Source organism: Malaya genurostris, chromosome 3 (genome assembly GCF_030247185.1).
Source record: "Malaya genurostris strain Urasoe2022 chromosome 3, Malgen_1.1, whole genome shotgun sequence".
Taxonomy (NCBI): Eukaryota; Metazoa; Arthropoda; class Insecta; order Diptera; family Culicidae; genus Malaya; species Malaya genurostris.
Window position 1 is genome coordinate 121,411,398 of NC_080572.1, and position 19,157 is coordinate 121,430,554.

General features: G+C 40.2%; 4 protein-coding genes across 4 annotated transcripts in view; 3 read left to right on the plus strand and 1 right to left on the minus strand.

Annotated features, from left to right (window-relative positions):
• The window catches only part of LOC131433950 (uncharacterized), an 86,112-nt gene extending 80,801 nt beyond the window's left edge, over positions 1-5,311 (plus strand). Inside the window, exon 13 of the mRNA XM_058600570.1 lies at positions 2,057-5,311. Coding sequence (XP_058456553.1) covers positions 2,057-5,196 — 3,140 coding nt within the window. The 3' untranslated portion in view covers positions 5,197-5,311. The remainder of the gene's footprint in view (positions 1-2,056) is intronic.
• A 6,882-nt stretch (positions 5,312-12,193) lies between these two features.
• LOC131433952 (uncharacterized) lies at positions 12,194-15,084 on the plus strand. Its single transcript, XM_058600571.1, has 2 exons — positions 12,194-14,746; positions 14,869-15,084. Exons 1-2 carry the CDS (start codon positions 12,194-12,196, stop codon positions 15,082-15,084), a joined length of 2,769 nt encoding a protein of 922 aa, XP_058456554.1.
• A 94-nt stretch (positions 15,085-15,178) lies between these two features.
• Positions 15,179-17,539, plus strand: LOC131433953 (uncharacterized). The gene has a single exon (XM_058600572.1). It carries the CDS (start codon positions 15,179-15,181, stop codon positions 17,537-17,539), a length of 2,361 nt encoding a protein of 786 aa, XP_058456555.1.
• Positions 17,540-18,326: 787 nt separating this feature from the next.
• LOC131436314 (uncharacterized) lies at positions 18,327-18,951 on the minus strand. The gene is made up of 3 exons (XM_058604976.1): positions 18,752-18,951; positions 18,568-18,691; positions 18,327-18,507 (listed from the first exon to the last, which is right to left on the minus strand). Exons 1-3 carry the CDS (start codon positions 18,840-18,842, stop codon positions 18,384-18,386), a joined length of 339 nt encoding a protein of 112 aa, XP_058460959.1. The 5' UTR covers positions 18,843-18,951; the 3' UTR covers positions 18,327-18,383.
• Positions 18,952-19,157: the final 206 nt, after the last annotated feature.

The window sequence follows — 19,157 nt, forward strand, 5'->3', positions numbered from 1 at the left end:
TAATCGCTGATAATATTTTTCTTAAATTGGCGGCGTGTAGAAATTCTCGGCGACGGCGGCGTGGCGTGGTGGCGCACAGGTCTAACTCCAATAAAGAACGAAACCTAACGAAAATTAATCATTTAATAAAATTTTAAACATTTAATAAAATTTCATTTGTACTTTTTGCCTCTTATTGTATGCCTTAGAACCATGTTTTCAGCAATACTAGAGTTTTGGACAAATGAGAATCTCCGAAATTATCATAAAACAATTGGATCTAATGAAAATAATTCTTATTAATAATGGTTCCGAAAAAAAAACATTTTATGTTGCCATTGAAGGTATATTATTTTGGAAAATGCATTGCTGAATTAGTTGAAGTTCGGCGAAACAGTTGCCTTATGGTATAACATTATGAACTGTACATAGTGCAAATTTTTTCAATGCTGCTAAGCAGTTAAAAGTTGGGAATTGGGACAAACGGCGCTTCGCCGATTTTCTTAAAGCTATGTCAATTTTAAGATCGGCGAAACAGTGGTATTATTACTAACCTCTGTTGCAAGCTGCCTTTGTATTCAAATCGTAAAGTTGTGCTTCTAATAAACGATGCCGTTTGAGGTCGATCTCACTCGAGACGATACCCTCCGCAGTCTGACATCGAATGATTTCAGTAAACGTATAGGGCTTATTAATAGGTTCCCTTATTCTTCTACTAATTAAGAAAACAATGTTTTGTTTGGGAGTCGGTCTTTTTGCCGTATACCATATTGTCGATAGGGTTATTTACCTCAAAAGGCCGAATCATATAAGGCCGACTTACAAATGGCCGAAACACAAAAGGCCGAATATAACAAAAAGCCAAAGCAGAAAAGGCCGAAAGCTACAAAAGCATTCATTTTAAAACGAGAAGGCAAACACGTGGATTACAGGTTTTTCTGCTAGTGGACATCGTTTCCGAATAGTGATTGGACGACTCGGACTGCGTTGCCTCAGCGGCTTGGCGCCTTGTCCTCGCGAAAAAATAGAAAATAATTAAAAAAAGACTTTCTTATGCGAGGCCAAGGGATAGCTCCTAGTTTTGGGTAGACCGGGCAAACGGGTGGATTACAGGTTTATGTGCGGGGGCCGCCGCTTCCGACGGTTTATAAATATACCGGTTTATAACTATACTGTAACGATGCGGCGAAGTCGCATTAGACATTTTTCAATTCCTTTTTCCAGAATCGCAAAAATTTATCTGGTAGATATACCAATACAAAGGTTTTGATTCTTAGTACTTAATGAAGAGAGATTTTAGGTCAACATTACGGGTACTATCACATTTCCATGGGGGCAAAATCTAGAATACTTTCGTAACACTTTAGATATGAAAAGTTTTCGAAATTACACCCAGGTCAATGTAGTGAAGAAATGTGTAGTCCTGTGTCAAAATTTAGGGCAATTGTACCAATAGTCATCTCACTAGTAAATCGCCATATTATTTTGCCGACTACTCGACTTTAAATGAACGAATTGTGATAAAATCGGATTCAATATGTTTGCTTCGGATCTAAGAAATAAATTGCAGCAAAAATAGCTCGAAACTTGTTCAATAATTCTGCTATAGCGACGCGAAAACTCGAAGCAAATGCACCTATATTCATCCTACCCTTACAGCAGATCTCACTTTAACTAATGGTTTTCGTATATGAGATGACTACTGGAGTTGAGATGACTACTGAGCCGTTACCCTAAATAAAAACTACCTTTAATTGTTTTTGCAGTGTATATTTTAAACATATTATTGAAACCAACATTGGATGTTAATTTATAAGTGTCTTTAAAAATTAAGACGTCAGCTAGAAAAAATTGAAGGCATTTGAAAGTTGATCCTGGATTTTACATTCTTTTATGCTGTTAATTTCTAGAGTTGTTCCTATGACAATGTATTTGGCATATAACGCTTATGTCCAAATAAAATGTTATCTTGATAAAAAAAAACAATAAATTTATGAGAGATGCTCTCATTTTTATCTTTTTCATTTTTATCTATATAACTTGTAACCGGTATTTTTTTGCTTTTACTTAATTCTAGGTATCACAATAACAGCTAAACCGGCTACGACATGTAGTGTAACTTCTAGTTCATCTGCTAGCACTCAGTTGAGTTCTACTGGAGCTCAGCCAATGGTATCACTGGCGGACAATATTTCGTCAACAACTTCGGCAAACGCCGATTCATCAGTCGCATTCGAAGCAGGAAGTGATATGTATACAACAACGGTAGCCGAGGCAGATACACAGTCAACGAATAACGATATCGTTTCCGTTGAGTCAGATGATGATTTTAGGACGGGGACTAGTAAAAGCAGCACTCCAGTACAATCACAATCTCCCGGTCTAGGTGGTTCAAAAGAAACATCACTAACGAAGAAACTTTCTAGTACGACTCAGATTCGGATTGATTTCCTGTTCAAGGGAAGTATTGAGCGATTTGACCGATTGGAGAAGAAGGCCAGTCAAATGATTAAACATACTGGTTTTTGCGGCCAGGAGTTGAATGTGTGCGGAGTGGACAAATGTAACTGTCGTTTTACCGATCCGGTTAAGCTTAATTTGCATCTTTTGAAGCATCACAATGTGTCTACTTATAACTGTTTCCACTGTAAAGATCGGTTCAAGACAGCACATGAATTGATAACACACATTAAAACGCATGGACGACATCGGTACATGTGTTTCCTGTGCGATCGGAAGAGTCATTTTCTAAAGATGATGATATTGCACGTCCAACATGATCACAACAGCACGGATGTTATTTTGACATACTTGCATCCCAAGAAACGCGACATACACAACGATTTGGTTGTTATCTGTCCACAGAACGTGACAACATTGCAATTGCAAAACTACATTGATACTATTCTGAAGGAGGATGGCTCTGCGACGGAGAAGAAATATTTCAGTCCTGCTGAAATCGATAGGCTACCACCACAGGACATATACCTGGAGGATGTTTTCTGTTCCACTTGTGATTATTCTACGAAGATTAGGAAAAATATGAAGCGGCATCTTGAGCGGCATATGGAGTCTCCTGGGCAGACTTTGATGCTACCTGCAAAGCAGGAACTCGAAGATCCGCTATCAACTACTGCCGATGAATTACCCCTGACTGTTCCACAAACAATTGCCCCTGGTAAACTCTACCAGTGCGGCATATGTAAGTTTGACTGCCCACCAGTCTTGGCTGACTTTCGTGCGCATCTTTACAGAATGCACCGACAGGAAAAGGTTTACAAATGCTCTCACTGTGAAGCAACACTGAATGACGGTTTCATTTGCATTGACAAAATTGTTAATCATCTCAAGCTGCACGGAGAAAACTTGTACAAGTGCAGTGAATGTAATTTATATCGTGATGAAAAACAGCTGATAACGACTCACATCAAGCATAATCACGCGCCAGGAACAGTGGTGACGGTTGTTCGAGAAGCGATTTCCAGCGAACAGCCCGAATGGCAGTGCGATCTGTGCGAAACAATACGTCGCACTCGCGAAGAAATCATAGATCACATGACAGCTGACCATAAGTTGACCGACAGTCAATTCAAATGTTCTCTATGTTCATATAAATCGTCAGATTATGACTCATTTAAAACCCATTTTTCAGAGAATCACCCAAAAAGTGAAATACTGATTATATCACTATTTCATGAACTTCCTTCGACTGCTGCTCGCAAAGTTAAGAGCGATATAACACCGGTTTTAGAGCAAGTAGCCGCAAATGCAAATGACGGAAACAAAAAGAAAAAGTTTTCTTGCGGTAGTGATAGCTGCTCGTATTCTTCAACTGATCTGGAATGGGCGAAACGACATTTTCTCACCAGTCATCCGGATCAAACATTAGTTGTGTATGATGAATCGATCACCGAAAAAGAGAAACGAAAACGATTCGACTATTTCGTGAAGTATGTATGTCATCACTGTCAAATGCAGTGCGAAACGATCGACGACGTTGTTGAGCACTGGTGTCGGAAGCACAATGCCGATGAAAAAACTCCGCTGATGTACAAACTATTCAAACTTGTTCGTTGTTTCTACTGCGACAAGCTATCGTCATACTACGACATCAAAATGCATGCCACGGTGAGCCATCCTGGTCAAACATTTGCCTGCGTGGATCACCAAAATGTGTTCAAATGTGGCGAATGTCCATTTGTGTTAACCGGAATGAAAATCGATTTACTAAAGCATTTCAAAATTTATCATAGCGCAAGCAAAAACGAGGATCCGTGTGATTACATCGATGACGAGTTTCTCCATCGAATGTTAGAGCAGAATAACACTTTGTACACATGTAACCACTGCAAGGTGGTCTTTGATAGTCGTTTTGAGTATGAGAATCACATCGATGTATGTTCATTTGTCGGTCTGCCTTCTAGTTTTTCATCTAGCTCAAAATCGGTACGTATCCGCTATATTTGTAGTTGTTGCAACGATATGTTCGGAGACGAGTATAGCATCGCTAAGCATATGCGATCGCATCTGGCTCAGTACAACTGTCGCTATTGTAAGCGAGAATTTAAAAAACTTACTCATCTGGATCAACATCAAATCGTGCTGCACCACGCCGCTGACAACGATTTCATACTTAAAGATTTAAATCAGTATCGAAATCTTTTCCTTAAAATCAGAATGCTTTTTCCCAATGGTCTACTATTGAGTAAAGTAGACGCTTACCGAACAGTGTGCGGTTCTGTCGAAGACATTATAAATTATGCTCGTAACATTAACGATGAAGAATTAAATCAGTTAATGTTCAATCGAGCCATCGATACGCCATTGCGATACGTTAACAGTTCAGGAGAGCTGACATACCAGACATGCAAAGAGTTCCTGTCCACTCAACCAAAAATGGTTCTGCAGTTGGAAAACCTAGACGATGAGCAGTTGGAGCAGATCAAGGAGCAGGTGTATCTGCTTGCAGTTACAAGCGGAACGCAATGTCAGGGTGTTGCTGCGAGCGTTAAGCGGAAACGTGGTAGACCGAAGAAGTACAATCGAATGAGTTCAAACTCGGAAACTGATGACGAGAATGATGACGACTGGCAGCCTGGAACGAAGCGGATGAACCTAAGAGTAAAGACATCCAAACCAGTCACCAGAGACATGGTAGCAACCGATTCCGAATCGGATGATGAATTTCTGATCAATTTGAAGCAGGAACGTTTGTAGGATGTTTTTCATTTTAATTATTCATTTATCTCAGTTTTCAAGCTGAGCAAAAGAGAGAAATCTTGTGTGTAAGAAGTGATGTTAGTATTGAAACAATAAATAAGGATAAAACATAGTGTGTGTTGTGATTTTCACTAGAGAACTAGAATATTGTAAAGGTGTATCAAACATGGAATGTTTTATCATACGATACGATTTGGCAAAACGTTGTCACGTAAGCCTAATTTTTAGTCGAATTTTCCGTCTTTTATTTGTGACCTACACTCCTATTCTGTGCTTCGATCGAATCGGAATATTTCAATCGAATGTAAATATTTGCATACTTTAATTCTATCGAGTGATGATTCTGCAGGGAAAACTCGAATTCGATCGAGATACAGAGTTCAATGTTTCGTATTCGTTTGAAAAAAAAAAATCCGATTTGAACGAAATACAGAATTGGGGTGCTATTCTACGAGAATGGTATTTACGAGAATTTTTGCTCACAAAATTAAATGAAACGTCTTCTTGTTACTACAATTATCCAATAAAAGTTCTGACCAAAATACGTCTATGATAGTCATAGCAAAAATAATCGAATTTCCCGGAGATGATCGTACCAATTTCAACAAACTCATACGAAATCACAGGTAGTATATAATGTTTTAGTAATTATCCTGCTAAATTTTATTAAAATCCGACTACAGTTTCCGATGCTTCGGATCGAAAAAAATGCCCGTTTTTTTTATTTATTAGATTTTTTTCGTTTCATATGACTAAGCATAAAGTGGCCGTTATATAATAAGAGATTTTTTAAAAGCTGAATCTCGTTATTATGTTCTTCATTGTAGAGATACTAATCAGCAAATGAAGGAAAAGCAATGATTTACTATTAACACACCCGTCCATTGGTTCGATGTCGCTGTTGTTGGTGGAAATATCGATATTGCTATTCGTCAACCATCTCGATATCGTTAACGTCTATCGATATTAGTGGTAGGAGGCATAGTGTTTCTTCTTTAGAGCTTCTTTCTCTCAAGTACTTTGTTTTCGACGCATTTATAACCAGACCGATGTATGTTTCCATAATCTTCTCAAAGTTACATGTCATAATATCAACGTCGTCATCGATGCCAAAAAGTTGTACGGAATTTCGGAAGATTGTTCCACTTGTGTCGATCCTCGCTCTTCGGGTCACACCTTTTAAAGCAATATTAAACAAGAGACAAAAAAGTCCATCCCTTGCCGTCGTTCTCTTCAAGATTCGAAGGGACTCGAGAGCGTGCCAGAACCTGGACGTTATACATCACTCTATCCATCGTTGCTTTAACCAATTGCGTCAGTTTATCGACACATCTGGAGTACTTGTCCTATCGCGAATTTGTATCGATCCTCAGTGGTGCGGGCCTCATTAAATCCCGCTTGGTACGCCCCTTCTAATTCCCTACTTATTGGTGATACACGATGTCAAAGAAGTTGGGAGAGTATCTAATATGCGGCACTCAGTAATGGGATTGTTCGGTAGTTGCAACAGTCAAGCTTATTCTTTTTGTAGATGGGACATACCACTCCTTCCATCCATTCCTGCGGTAGAATCTCCTCCCCAATATTAAAAATCATCCAGTGCCTCTCCTTCATGTTTTAGTAACTCACGTGGGTATTGATCATCACCCACGGCTTTGTTATTCCTCAGCTTACCGATCTCCTCGCTTATCTCCGATAGATCAGGTGCTGGGAATCTGTCGTCGGCTGAGCATGCATCCATTATTACGTTATCTGGTGTTTCGCCATTCAGATGTTCGTCGTAGTTCTGCTTCCACCTGTCGATTACCTCACTTTCGTCCGCGAGAAGTTTGCCACTGGTATCTCTGCACCTGTGGCGTCTGGCCGGTACGCTTTCTCATAGAACTTTTGTGTACCATTTTCGCGCTAATGCTGTTCCATCGGGTAAAAGGGAGCAGCTTACGAAGTTTATGAAGAGTTCTAAGCTGCCCGTTTTCAAAGTAATTATCCACACGTGAAAGTTCGCGCGACGAAAGAACATCTAAACTAGAATAAATTGTTCAACTTCTATGCAGCGAGAAAGTTCACACGGAACTTGTTTTGTGTATTCTTATACCGTTTTCGTTTATTGATCAGAGAAGCCCGAGAGCAGACCCAGAGTCGCCCAAACAACTTTGGAGATGTTTGTTTTAGAATCCTGGGGTCACTCTCGATTGGACTCCAATTGCGTAGTTTCGCTCTGAAAATTTTCCCGGGTCGCATTCCGACAACCATGCGAGTTTGTTTATTTTTTCTTTTTTTTATGAATTGTTGTTTATGGCGCGTACCACGTGTTTGTTTCATAAACAAAACGGTATTAAGCAGTGAGAAAGTTCACGCGGAACTTATTCTGTACTTTCAAGTTCTCAAAAGTTCCTCGTGTACTTTTAAAAGTAAGAAAGTGGATGTTTTAAGTAATTGTGGAACTTTTGATTGCTTTTATATTAAAAATTTTCGTGTTTGTACAATATATTAACGCATGATTTTGAGAAATGATACACCTATGAAGTACTATCAGAAGTACAAACAAATTATGAACAAATGTTGAACTAAAAGCTATAACAATGATCTGACGTTTTTTCAGACTCATGTCCAATCATTACACGTTAGATGTGCATCTCTTTCGAATTGGACTTTCCGAGACTAATCATTGTGCTTGTGGCGAAGGTTATCGCGATATTGATCATGTCGTTTGGACATGCGTGGAGTATCGTGATGTCTGATCTCAACCTTGCCTTGCGTACTCAAGGTAGACTATCCAATGTCCCAGTTCGCGACATTCTTGCTTGTCGTGACTTTCCTTACATGAAACTTCTTTATCATTTCATTAAGTCCATTGGAGTTCCAATTTAAAATTTATTTAATGTTACACTCCTTTCTCTTCCATGAGTTCAACCAATAGCCAGCTATCTTATATTGAATAAAAGTGATGAACTGATACAAACGAACCTGAAATAGTTATTAGATCGTATACAAAATAAATGTATTTTATTTAATGTAATTTATAATAGCAACTCGCTTGATAAAAACAGTGTTCATTGATATTCGAAATGTATTAGGTATGAAGTATTATGTATAGTGGATGCCACGGCGAAGAAAAACTTATGTATGTTGCCTATGAAATAAACGTATTAATGAAAAAATAAAGATCTGACGTTGAAATGAAACCCAAACAAATTGAGAATAATTGTAAAAAACTCTTATTTTGTAAGATCTCGTTCTTGTATTATCTGTGTGCTAATGGCGCGGTCTGGTTTGTTTAGATTTCACGACTAAATAAATAAGCGGTAAAAATAGATGATATATGAAATATCGTGGATAGTCAATGAGCAACCTTAATATTTATATTGGTAATAAATGTTCATTCTATGTGAAAATGATGGGAATGGCACCTCTGAAAGTCTTATCTTACCTTACCCTACTGTTTGATTTTGATATTTGTTTCTCGATCATTTCCACAACCATCTAAAATTTACTTGTGCATCACGAAAATTTATACTATTCTCTCGCGAAGTTATCGAAATTGACGAATGTGCCCAAATTAACTGTTACTAATGTAATAAAAGTACGTGCATTGAACTGAAAATTTAGACGGACTGTCGACTTACACGAATTTGTTAACTTTGAATCGTGCAAAAAGCAAATGAAGTCGGTTGTAAGCGCAAGACGCTGATAAGGTTTGATTACCCCGGTAACCGGGTGATGAAATATTCATTAGGACTTTCAGGTTTTAAACAGTTTCCTGAACAGTAATATTTTACGGTTACTAGAAGAGAGGAACCTCCACAAGACGCTAAAGCTGCGCCAAATATAAATACATTGGAACATTGTCAACCGTAAACTCAATAAGAAGCAACAGAGAAATGCAGTTGAAAGCAAACTGGCGTTCTCTATTCTATTCACATCATATTTGCAGCTTATAGATTGGATGGATCTTGGATTAATTTTAGAAATTATATATTGAAAAGTTTCCCACATGCCTACATAAACTTGTCATGAATACATCCCAAGCAACCAGAAATTCCACAATTACTTACAATATACACTTTCTTGATGCTTAAAAGTACACGCTGAACTTTTGAGAATTTGAAAGTACAGAAAAAGTTCCGCGAGAACTTTCTCGCAGCTTAAGAAAACACGTGGTATTTTTTTGTGTGAACTTTCTTGCTGCTTAACCCCTTCACGACCATAAGATGTGCAGGACGAAATATGTCAGTACAAGACAATATTTTAGCGATTGGGGGTGCAAATTAGGAGAATATCATCAGATAAACATGGCAGGGTGCATAAGGTTCCTATAATTTCCCTGTGATTCTTAGAAATAAATAAAAAAAAGAGTTGGGATTATCATATCGTAATTTAATTTATTGCTTTAATTGCTTAGATTATCAGAATAGTAAAATAAATAGTTAGTTATGGCATTCTACGAAACAAATTGAACTGATTAGTGCTAAACTCGGCAGTTCAATTTGAACCGCTAAGCAGACGTAAAGTTTCTGCTATTTATAGAACACTTTGGCAGATTTGGCTAACCCCTAAATGACCAAACCTGCATCGACCAGAAATAGTCGAAAACGCGTTTTCGTTCGATACGTCAAAAAAAAACATTGCACTCCGTTGCAAAACAAAAAGTGTTCTGTAAATAGCAGATACTTTACGTCTGCTTAGCGGTTCAAATTGAACTGCCGAGTTTAGCACTAAGCAATTCAATTTGAACTGCTCGGCACTGATGAGTCAAAGACGAAACGTAAAAATAATAATATTTCCCTTGGTCGTTAAGGGGTTAAGAGTACGCGTGATACGCGTGAAAGTACAGAACAAGATCCGTGTGAACATTCTCTCTGCATAGAAGCTGAACAACGTATTCTAGAAACAGCTTAGGATTACTTCTGAGCTGAGGACCATCTACGGCGGGATGGATGCAGATGGAAGACGGAACAATCCGTGTGTAAGATCCATCTCATCAACCACTGCCGACCACCAACTGAAAACTGGATCCCCCACATTTGTGGTGGTCAGCATACGACAATGTAAACCAAATACAAAAATGGTATAATTCAAGAGATTATCCTATTCTCAGGTACTGTTAAGAAACGCTCTCGGCATCTTAGAGCTAAGGTAGTGAGCTTTATTAAACATAGGTATTGTTAAATGAAGAAAAACACAGGACTAGGGTGATGGGTAAAGTAAGTCAAAATCCTTTTTTACAGGACGGATTTCAACAAACTATGGCTGGTTTGATAAACATAACAACGAGGTAATCTAATTTTTAGAACCTCTTTTGTTTTTGATGACAATGGAGACTGATATTGTCGAAAAACTGCTAGTTTTGACATAAAACTCTGTATAACTCAAAAAATGAACAACGGAAGAACGAAAACAATAGCGTTCTGGCTAACCGAAAGATATTCATTTGCAAAACAGAGGGGTTCAAATCAGCCCGGTCATCTCCGAGATCCTGCATGTTCGGAATTTCACCCAACCCTTTGGCTAGTTCTTTGTGATAATGTGTTATGTGAATTTGCAAGTGGTTCTCTTTGCGAAAGGTTTCAGGCAGTCCGGTTCCGGACATTTCAGTAGATTGTCAATAATCGTTCGGTTGCGTCGATTTCAGTTGGTGCCGACTCGTTGCCCAGCCTGTTGACAATTTTACTGCCTATTAAAAATGAGCTAGCGTTCACTGGTGGACTGTAGGGATCACTTTGCGAATCACTGGTTTAGATGATGACCAGCCAGACGGCAGCGTGAGCAAAGAGTAAACTGAACTGATGATTTCGTTTTGTGGAAGGTTTTCTTGTGGTATAGTTCTATATGAGTATGGCTACGGCTACTGATTGAACTGCGTAGAAGCTGTACACTAGAGACGGTCGGGTCTCGGGTATTTGTACCCGAAATCCGACCCGTACTCGAACCCACTACAAGTTCAATAGTATTGACTAATACTGACAATGATATTTTCAGTTGGATTTATCACTTCCGGTGAAACTCTTAATTAGTGAGTACGTCGTCTCATGTTAGGGTTTAGGGTGGTGGGGAAAACCTTGATGTGTCACTACATCTAGTCGTGCTTCGACGACTAGGTGTAGTGACACAGTAAGGTTTTCGGTGGTAGTCCAGTGAAAACGAAGTCCATTTGATTATGAACGAAAATTAACTGGTAATATAGCCTAAGTTGTTGTACCATCAATCGGCGTCATATCAAGTGAAGGGACGCCATCTATAAGAAAGAAGACAAAGAAGTATTGGCTTAATGTCGTATTAACAAAACATCGGATTGACAACAATAATGTATGAGTCACTATTGGGCGAAAGCTTGTGTTATTTGAAGCAATTTGTAGCTATCTCACACCATTGAAAATTTAACTATAAATCGCTAAACATGTTTTTGATGGTATGGAGCAAAAAATTGTCGTTTCGTTAAGTAGGGTTATTGTACCAATTGTTACGACCAACGGTGAGCCTCTGGATGATGTTCTCACCTTCACATAAAATACATTCATATTTTTCTTTTTTGTTGTTGCCAACACTGTTATTATAATTAGAAATAAATGAACAACGTGCGAGAAAGGACGTAATTTCTTTACAAAGCGTTTTTTCTTTTAGCCTCTTTCGCGCGTATCCGAACATTTTGGTCCTAAATTCGCGACGGATTTCGCGGAAGGACAGGTCCCGAGTGACAAGGTGGACATTCCGAGGAAACCACTTTCATCCGCGTGAGAAAGATTGTTCGTGTTCGCGCATCGCGAGTGATTCGCATCCGGACGCTGACATAACCACAATCCGTATCCTCTTGGTTGGAGTACGGGAAAACAGTTTGAGCGTCGACTTTGCGGAAGCCGACCTTGCAGTAGAGATATCAAAGCGTCTGCTTCCGAGAAAGCCGATCAGACAGTGTAACAAACTTCTATGAACGTTATTGTAAAACAAATGAAATGCTGGTAGTGAACGTTTTGTGAATATAAAAACAGCTACAGCAATGATGAGCAGTGTTCAAGGTTTAGAAGGAAATGTGCAGCATTCGCCGGTTTCCGCGCAGAAAAAGAAAAAGGAAAATCGGAAACAGCAGCAAATATGTGACCAGAAGCTGAATGCGTTTGAGTTCCGGAGACAAGCCGTGGTGTCAAAGCTACAGCGAATGAGAAATATGATGGAAACAGCAGAAGACATCACCGTTCATCATTTGGAAACGTACCTGCGACGTGTTGATTCTTGCTATGACGAGTACAACTCGATTCAGAACGAGATTTATGCGGAGTTTCCGGATCAACGAACAGAACAAGAGAGTGCGTTCATAGAATTTGAGTTACTTTACGAGGAGCTTCGAGTAACGATTTGTGCCTCGATGGATGCGTTACGAATGAAACAGATTCAAGTTGTCCCAAAAGCTGCCATTGCGGAGGGAGGCGAAAATCAGCAAACGATCGTTAATCAGTCACTTGGATTACCGCACGTTCCACTCCCTACATTTGATGGAACGTATGAAAAGTGGTTCCGGTACAAGCAGTTGTTCCAAGATCTGATGCGAAAATATCCCCATCTATCCGATGCAACTAAATTGCACTACTTGACGCAAACGTTAAAAGGGAAAGCGGAAAATGTTCTGAGCGAGCAAATACTGAACGAGAACAATTTTCAACCAGCGTGGAACATCTTGGAAGAACGGTTCGAAAACAAAAGAACCATTATCGACATTCACGTTGGTGGCCTGCTGAATCTAAGGAGAATGAACAAAGAAAGCTCATCGGAACTGAGACAGCTAGTTGAAGAATGCAGTCGACATGTAGAATCATTGGAGTTCCACGACCAGCTGATGCAGGGGATGTCGGAACAGTTAGTGATTTCACTTCTTACTTCTAAACTTGACAAAGCTACACTTAGCTTATGGGAAGGCAATGTTCAACCAAAGCAACTGCCGAACTATAAAGACACGGTACAGTTTCTGCAGAATCGTTGTTTTGTTCTCGAACGGTGCGAAACCAATGCTTCTCACAAACCCAGCGAGGTAGCGAAGCAAAAGCAGCTGGTTCCAGTCGCGAAGGCTACTGTCAAAGTTCATGCAGCATTACAAACGAAAGAGAATGTGTGTGTATTTTGTGACGAGTCTCACAACGTCAACAAATGCAACACTCTGAAACAAATGACAGTGCCAGAGAGGATTGTCGCAGTTAAAGAAAAGCATCTCTGTTTCAACTGCCTGAAACGTGGTCATAGAGTCGGCCAGTGCAAATCAAGGATGTGTACTGTTGCCGGTTGCGGGCGTAAACACCATACACAACTTCATAGTGAAATCACTACAGAGAAAGCTGTAGCAGACGGAAACGCAGCAGAATCGACGAAGGAAGAACCAGTCGAAACTGGTCAATCAACGAGTGTCACTTGTACTAGTGCCGTGGTGAAATCGCAAGCAATCTACAAAAAGGAGGTGATTTTATCTACCGCTATAGTGCAAGTAAAAGATTCCCGAGGAGAATTCCGTCCTGTTCGTGTGCTGTTGGATTCAGGCTCCCAATCCAACTTCTTATCTGAGCATGCTGTGAATCTGCTTCGCTTGAAATGTGAAAACATCAGAGTGGGCGTCGTTGGAATCAACGGTGAAAAACTAACAGTTACACAACAAACTATGGCCAGAGTAAAATCATCGTATGGAGATGCGTCATGGGTCCTCGAGTTTTTGGTAGTGCCGCAAGTTACTGGCATCCTTCCGTTGCAGAAAATTGATATACGACAATGGGAGATTCCTCCTAATATTAAATTAGCTGACCCTAGATTTAATATTTCTGCAAAGGTTGACATGCTCATCGGAGCTGAACTATTTTTTGACCTTCTAATTACCGATCGTATGAAGCTGGACAATGGCCAGCCCATGCTGTGGCGATCAGAGCTTGGTTGGATTGTGTGCGGTTCCCGAACGAGTATCAAAAGGCCTTCATTGGTGGCTGTCGCGCACTATATCTCCTCGGAAGCGAGTTTGGAGAATGCTGTGCAGCGATTCTGGAAACAGGAAGAAGTTCCGGAAGTGGAAAAACTTACGTCTGAGTTTGAACAGTGTATCGATCATTTCGAAAAGACCCATCGGCGAGAGAATGGGCGTTTCGTAGTTCGGCTTCCATTTCGAGATACAGTTAAGTTACTTGGCAATTCAAGATCTCTTGCGGAAAGGCGATTCCTGCAACTGGAACGAAAATTTGTACATCAACCGGAACTGAAAAAGCAATACGTTACGTTTATCAATGAGTACGTGTCTCTCGGCCATTGCCGTAAATTGGAGAACGACGATGATACAGTTCGTGGTTACTATTTGCCACACCACGCAATTTTAAAACCCTCGAGCTCGACCACTAAGCTTCGTGTCGTGTTCGATGCGTCGGCACGATCGGATACAAATCTTTCTCTGAACGACGTGCTGATCACTGGACCGATAGTGCAAGACAGCTTGATGGCGATTGTTCTAAGGTTCAGGAAATACAAGTATGTTTTCACAGCCGACATTCTTAAAATGTACAGGCAGATTCAAGTGGATGATCGTGATGTACCGTACCAGAAGATACTTTGGAGAGATGATGCTCGAAATCACTCGATACATACGAATTAACAACAGTAACTTACGGAACTTCTTGTGCTCCATTCTGTGCTACGGTATGTCTCAAACAGTTAGCGGATGAGGAACAATCAGAATTCCCGATAGCTTCACAAGTGATTAAAAAGGACTTCTACATGGATGACGTACTGTCTGGAGCAGACAGCCTCCAAGCGGCACTGGAATGTCAAGATCAACTGATTGCTTCACTAAAGCGTGGTGGATTTAAGCTGCACAAATGGTGTGCGAACGACAAGCAGGAACGAACGAATCCCGGAAGACGAACGTGAATTACAGGCGAAAATTAGTGATCACGGTTCTAACGAAGTAATCAAAACACTTGGATTGCTTTGGAATCCGACGGATGATATGTTCCTGTTCAACATGCAGCCAATAGTTGAAGTACGAGATTACAACACTAAACGTACAGTGCTTTCGGATACAGCAAGAATCTTCGACCCGCTCGGCCTTTTGGAACCAGTGACCGTTGTGGCCAAACTATTCGTCCAAGAGCTTTGGGCCTACGGTGTAAATTGGGACGAGCGCCTGATGGTGGAACAGGAAAATAAATGGAGAAAATTTCAAGAGTCTTTGCAGGAGATTAACGAATTGGAGATACCACGAAGGGCTATCGCAGACGGCGCCCTAGTGTACGAAATTCATGGTTTTTCGGATGCTAGCAAGAAAGCATATTGTGCATGCGTGTATCTTCGGAGCATCATGCCCGATGGCAAGGCTGAAATGTATCTTCTGAGCAGTAAAACTCGTGTGGCGCCGTTACCGAAGTTGTCTGGGAAACGCAATACTAAACCTTTCACTATTCCGAGAGCAGAATTGTGCGGTGCTCATTGGCTTTCTAAATTGGTCACAACTCTAATTGATGCTATAGATCTGGAACTCAACGGCGTCTTTCTTTGGTGTGACTCTCAAATCGTGCTTTGTTGGCTACAAAAATCTCCAGTTAATCTGGAAGTATTTGTCGGAAACAGAGTGCGTGAGATTCAACAGCTGACGAAACATTATGAATGGCGATACGTTAACACAAGAGACAACCCCGCACATATCGCATCCCGTGGAGTCACACCATTAGAACTGAAACAGTCAATTGTTTGGTGGCGCGGACCAGCAATGCTGCAGAATGTTAACTACGAGTATCATCAGTTCGAGCAAAACAATTTTAACGAGCAGGAATTAGAATTGGTTGACTTAACATGTGCATACGTTGCCGCGCACACAGAAGTAAACGAGTTGTTGACGAGATACAGTGACTTTAGGAAACTACAACAGATGGCAGCATACATCTATCGTTTCGTGAACAACTGCCGAATGAAGGAAAGAAGTAAGCGAGTCACAGGATATCTGACAGTCGCAGAGTTACGAAATGCAACATACAAAATCATTGCGCAGGTTCAGCGCGAGGGTTTTGCAGCAGAGTTAGAAATGTTTAGAAGAGGACAAATGCAGAAAAGCAAATTGCTGAATTTGGCTCCATTCATCGACCACGATGGGATGCTGAGAGTTGGCGGGCGTCTGAAACATGCCAAACTTCCGTATGATAGAAAGCATCAATTGTTATTACCACATAACCATCATGTGACTAAAATACTAATTTCAACGCTACATTCAGAAAATCTACACGTTGGACAGCAAGGTTTGCTGGCAATAATTCGTCAGCGTTATTGGCCAGTTCGTGCAAAGTGCGTTATTCGTCAAGTTGTAAGGCGGTGTGTTCGATGTTTTCGAATGCGCCCTCCTGAAACCGAGCAGTATATGGGTGAGCTGCCTGATTACCGAGTAAACCCTTCGTTTCCATTCTCCAGAACAGGCATAGATTATGCAGGACCTTTCTTCATTCGTCAAGGAGTTCGCCGTACATCGAAGGTGAAGGCTTATGTAGCGCTATTCATATGTATGTGTACCAAAGCCATACATCTCGAATTAGTCTCCGGATTAACATCGGAAGCATTCTTAGCTACTTTGCAAAGGTTCATCGGACGACGCGGCTATCCAGAAAGGTTGGTGTCGGACAACGCAACTAATTTCAAGGGCGCACAATCAGCGTTGCGTGAACTTCACGAGATGTTTCAGTCGCAGCAAACAGAAAATGTTATCAACAAGTTTTGCTCAACAAGGGGGATCCAATGGTCGTTCATTCCTCCTCGGTCGCCAAACTTTGGCGGCATATGGGAAGCTGGAATTAAAGCAGCCAAAACCCATCTTAAGATAGTGCTGTGTGAAGCATCTCTTAACTTTGAAGAAATGAGTACAGTGTTGACTCAAATTGAGGCAGTGCTCAATTCCAGACCGCTAACACAGTTGTCCAGCGATGCTGATGACCTGTCTGCTTTGACGCCAGCTCATTTTTTGGTGGGTCATGAACTAACAGCTGTTCCGGAGCCCAGTCTTCAAGATGTAAGAGTGTCTTCCTTGTCTCGCTGGCAACATCTACAGAAATTAAGGCAAGATTTTTGGGCTAGGTGGTCATCTGAATACTTGCACGAGTTGCAACCAAGGAGCAAGTGGTATAAAAACAAGGTTGTTATACGTCCAGGAATGCTTGTAGTACTCAAGGAAGACAATATGGCGCCGCAGCATTGGCGGCTCGGGCGCATAACGGAGATATTCCCTGGAGCGGAGAATTTGGTTCGCGTAGTTAAGGTTAAAACAGCAAGCGGAGAAGTACATCGCTCGGTAAACAAAATTTCGATTCTGCCTATCGAGGATAACAATATAACGGAAGATTGATTTGACAACGTGTCAACGGGGGGAGAATGTTACGACCAACGGTGAGCCTCTGGATGATGTTCTCACCTTCACATAAAATACATTCATATTTTTCTTTTTTGTTGTTGCCAACACTGTTATTATAATTAGAAATAAATGAACAACGTGCGAGAAAGGACGTAATTTCTTTACAAAGCGTTTTTTCTTTTAGCCTCTTTCGCGCGTATCCGAACACCAATATTTATCTCATTAGTAAAGTCTCCATGTTAATTTATGGATTGCTTGATTTTTAATAATTGAATAGTGATCAGATTCACCGAGATGCACCTATTTTCATCTCATCTTTAAAGCCAATGGATCGAATAGAGACAGCAGATCCACGGCCGTCGAGAGAACATTCGGGCACGGGGGGACTGTATTATTATGGACCCTTATACATGAAAAGTTTCATACAAAATTGTGGGCATGAGAATATTGTCGAATTAAGAGATTGTTAAATACACTAATTTAATAAAATAATACACCTGCGTTAATTTTCAATAACATAAAAAATTAAAAACAATTCGAATGTCGGAGCCCTCTCATTGTAACTAAAGTTCTAGTATATGAGATGGATAGTAAAAGTGAGATGAATGGGGTTATCCTACAAGACATATTAACGATCAAAATTTTAGCACTCTCCTACAGCGCAAATTTAAAAAAAAACGTCCCATAGAAAAGTAAGACGTATTCACATAAAAAAATTCTACAACATTGGATGCGAAAGTTAAATTTTTTCACAGTAGTTTTTAGATTCAAAACAAATATAGACATTATCCAAAATCTGTTGATTCTTTATTACGCTCGGAATTCGAAATACAAAAAATCAAGCATACGTAACCTTTCCATCAATTACACATTTATATTTCTTGCAGCATTCTGGATAATCCTTGCTTAAGTCCTGTCCAATATCTTCGCAATTGGAGTCATCTAGTATATAAACTCCACAACTAAAAATAATTTTCCCGATATATTAGTTATCGAATATTTGCTGCTTTCAAGATACCTACCCAGTTAGAGTCAGCGTGTATGATTCAGAACAGCTGCCTTCTAAACATGTTCCTGGCAAAGATTTCGTTTCACCTGGACTCAACGCTGTTTTTGATGTTTCGTGATAACACTTTCCTGGATGATCTAAAGGGAGGAGAAGCTTATGTATAGATGCAAAATATTGCTATCGAATCGGTTTCTAACCCGGATGAGTTGCATTAGGTTGCACAGCTACTGCCGCCATTGAGACGGCGATCGAGAAGGCGGTCACTAAGATTACACCGAATGTCTTCATAGCAAGCGGATTATAATTTCTTTCTCGGGCAAAGCAACCGGAACCCGTATGATTCACTTAGAATATCAAACTAGACTGCTATTATTGGATCACAAAGCTGAGGCTTTTATATCCGCATCAAGGAAACACGATGCAGTATGTGCTCATGAGCTGGAAACAATTTTGAACAGGTTGAACAAAATACATTGAATAATACTGAGAATAATTTTTGTATACTATCATTAATAACAACAGACGGCAGAGAGTGAAAAGAATTGATATTTACTGAACTGCACTTCTGATCTAAATTTGGACAACGGTTAGTTCAATAAGATG

Coding starts and splice junctions, on each gene's coding strand:
- LOC131433952 (XM_058600571.1), top strand. CDS start 12,194: ATGATGAGCAGTGTTCAAGGTTTAGAAGGAAATGTGCAGCATTCGCCG. Junction 14,747..14,868: donor TTCAAGTGGATGATCGTGAT/GTACCGTACCAG, acceptor TGTCTCAAACAG/TTAGCGGATGAGGAACAATC.
- LOC131433953 (XM_058600572.1), top strand. CDS start 15,179: ATGCAGCCAATAGTTGAAGTACGAGATTACAACACTAAACGTACAGTG.
- LOC131436314 (XM_058604976.1), bottom strand. CDS start 18,842: ATGAAGACATTCGGTGTAATCTTAGTGACCGCCTTCTCGATCGCCGTC. Junction 18,692..18,751: donor ACCTAATGCAACTCATCCGG/GTTAGAAACCGA, acceptor TCCTCCCTTTAG/ATCATCCAGGAAAGTGTTAT. Junction 18,508..18,567: donor TACACGCTGACTCTAACTGG/GTAGGTATCTTG, acceptor AATTATTTTTAG/TTGTGGAGTTTATATACTAG.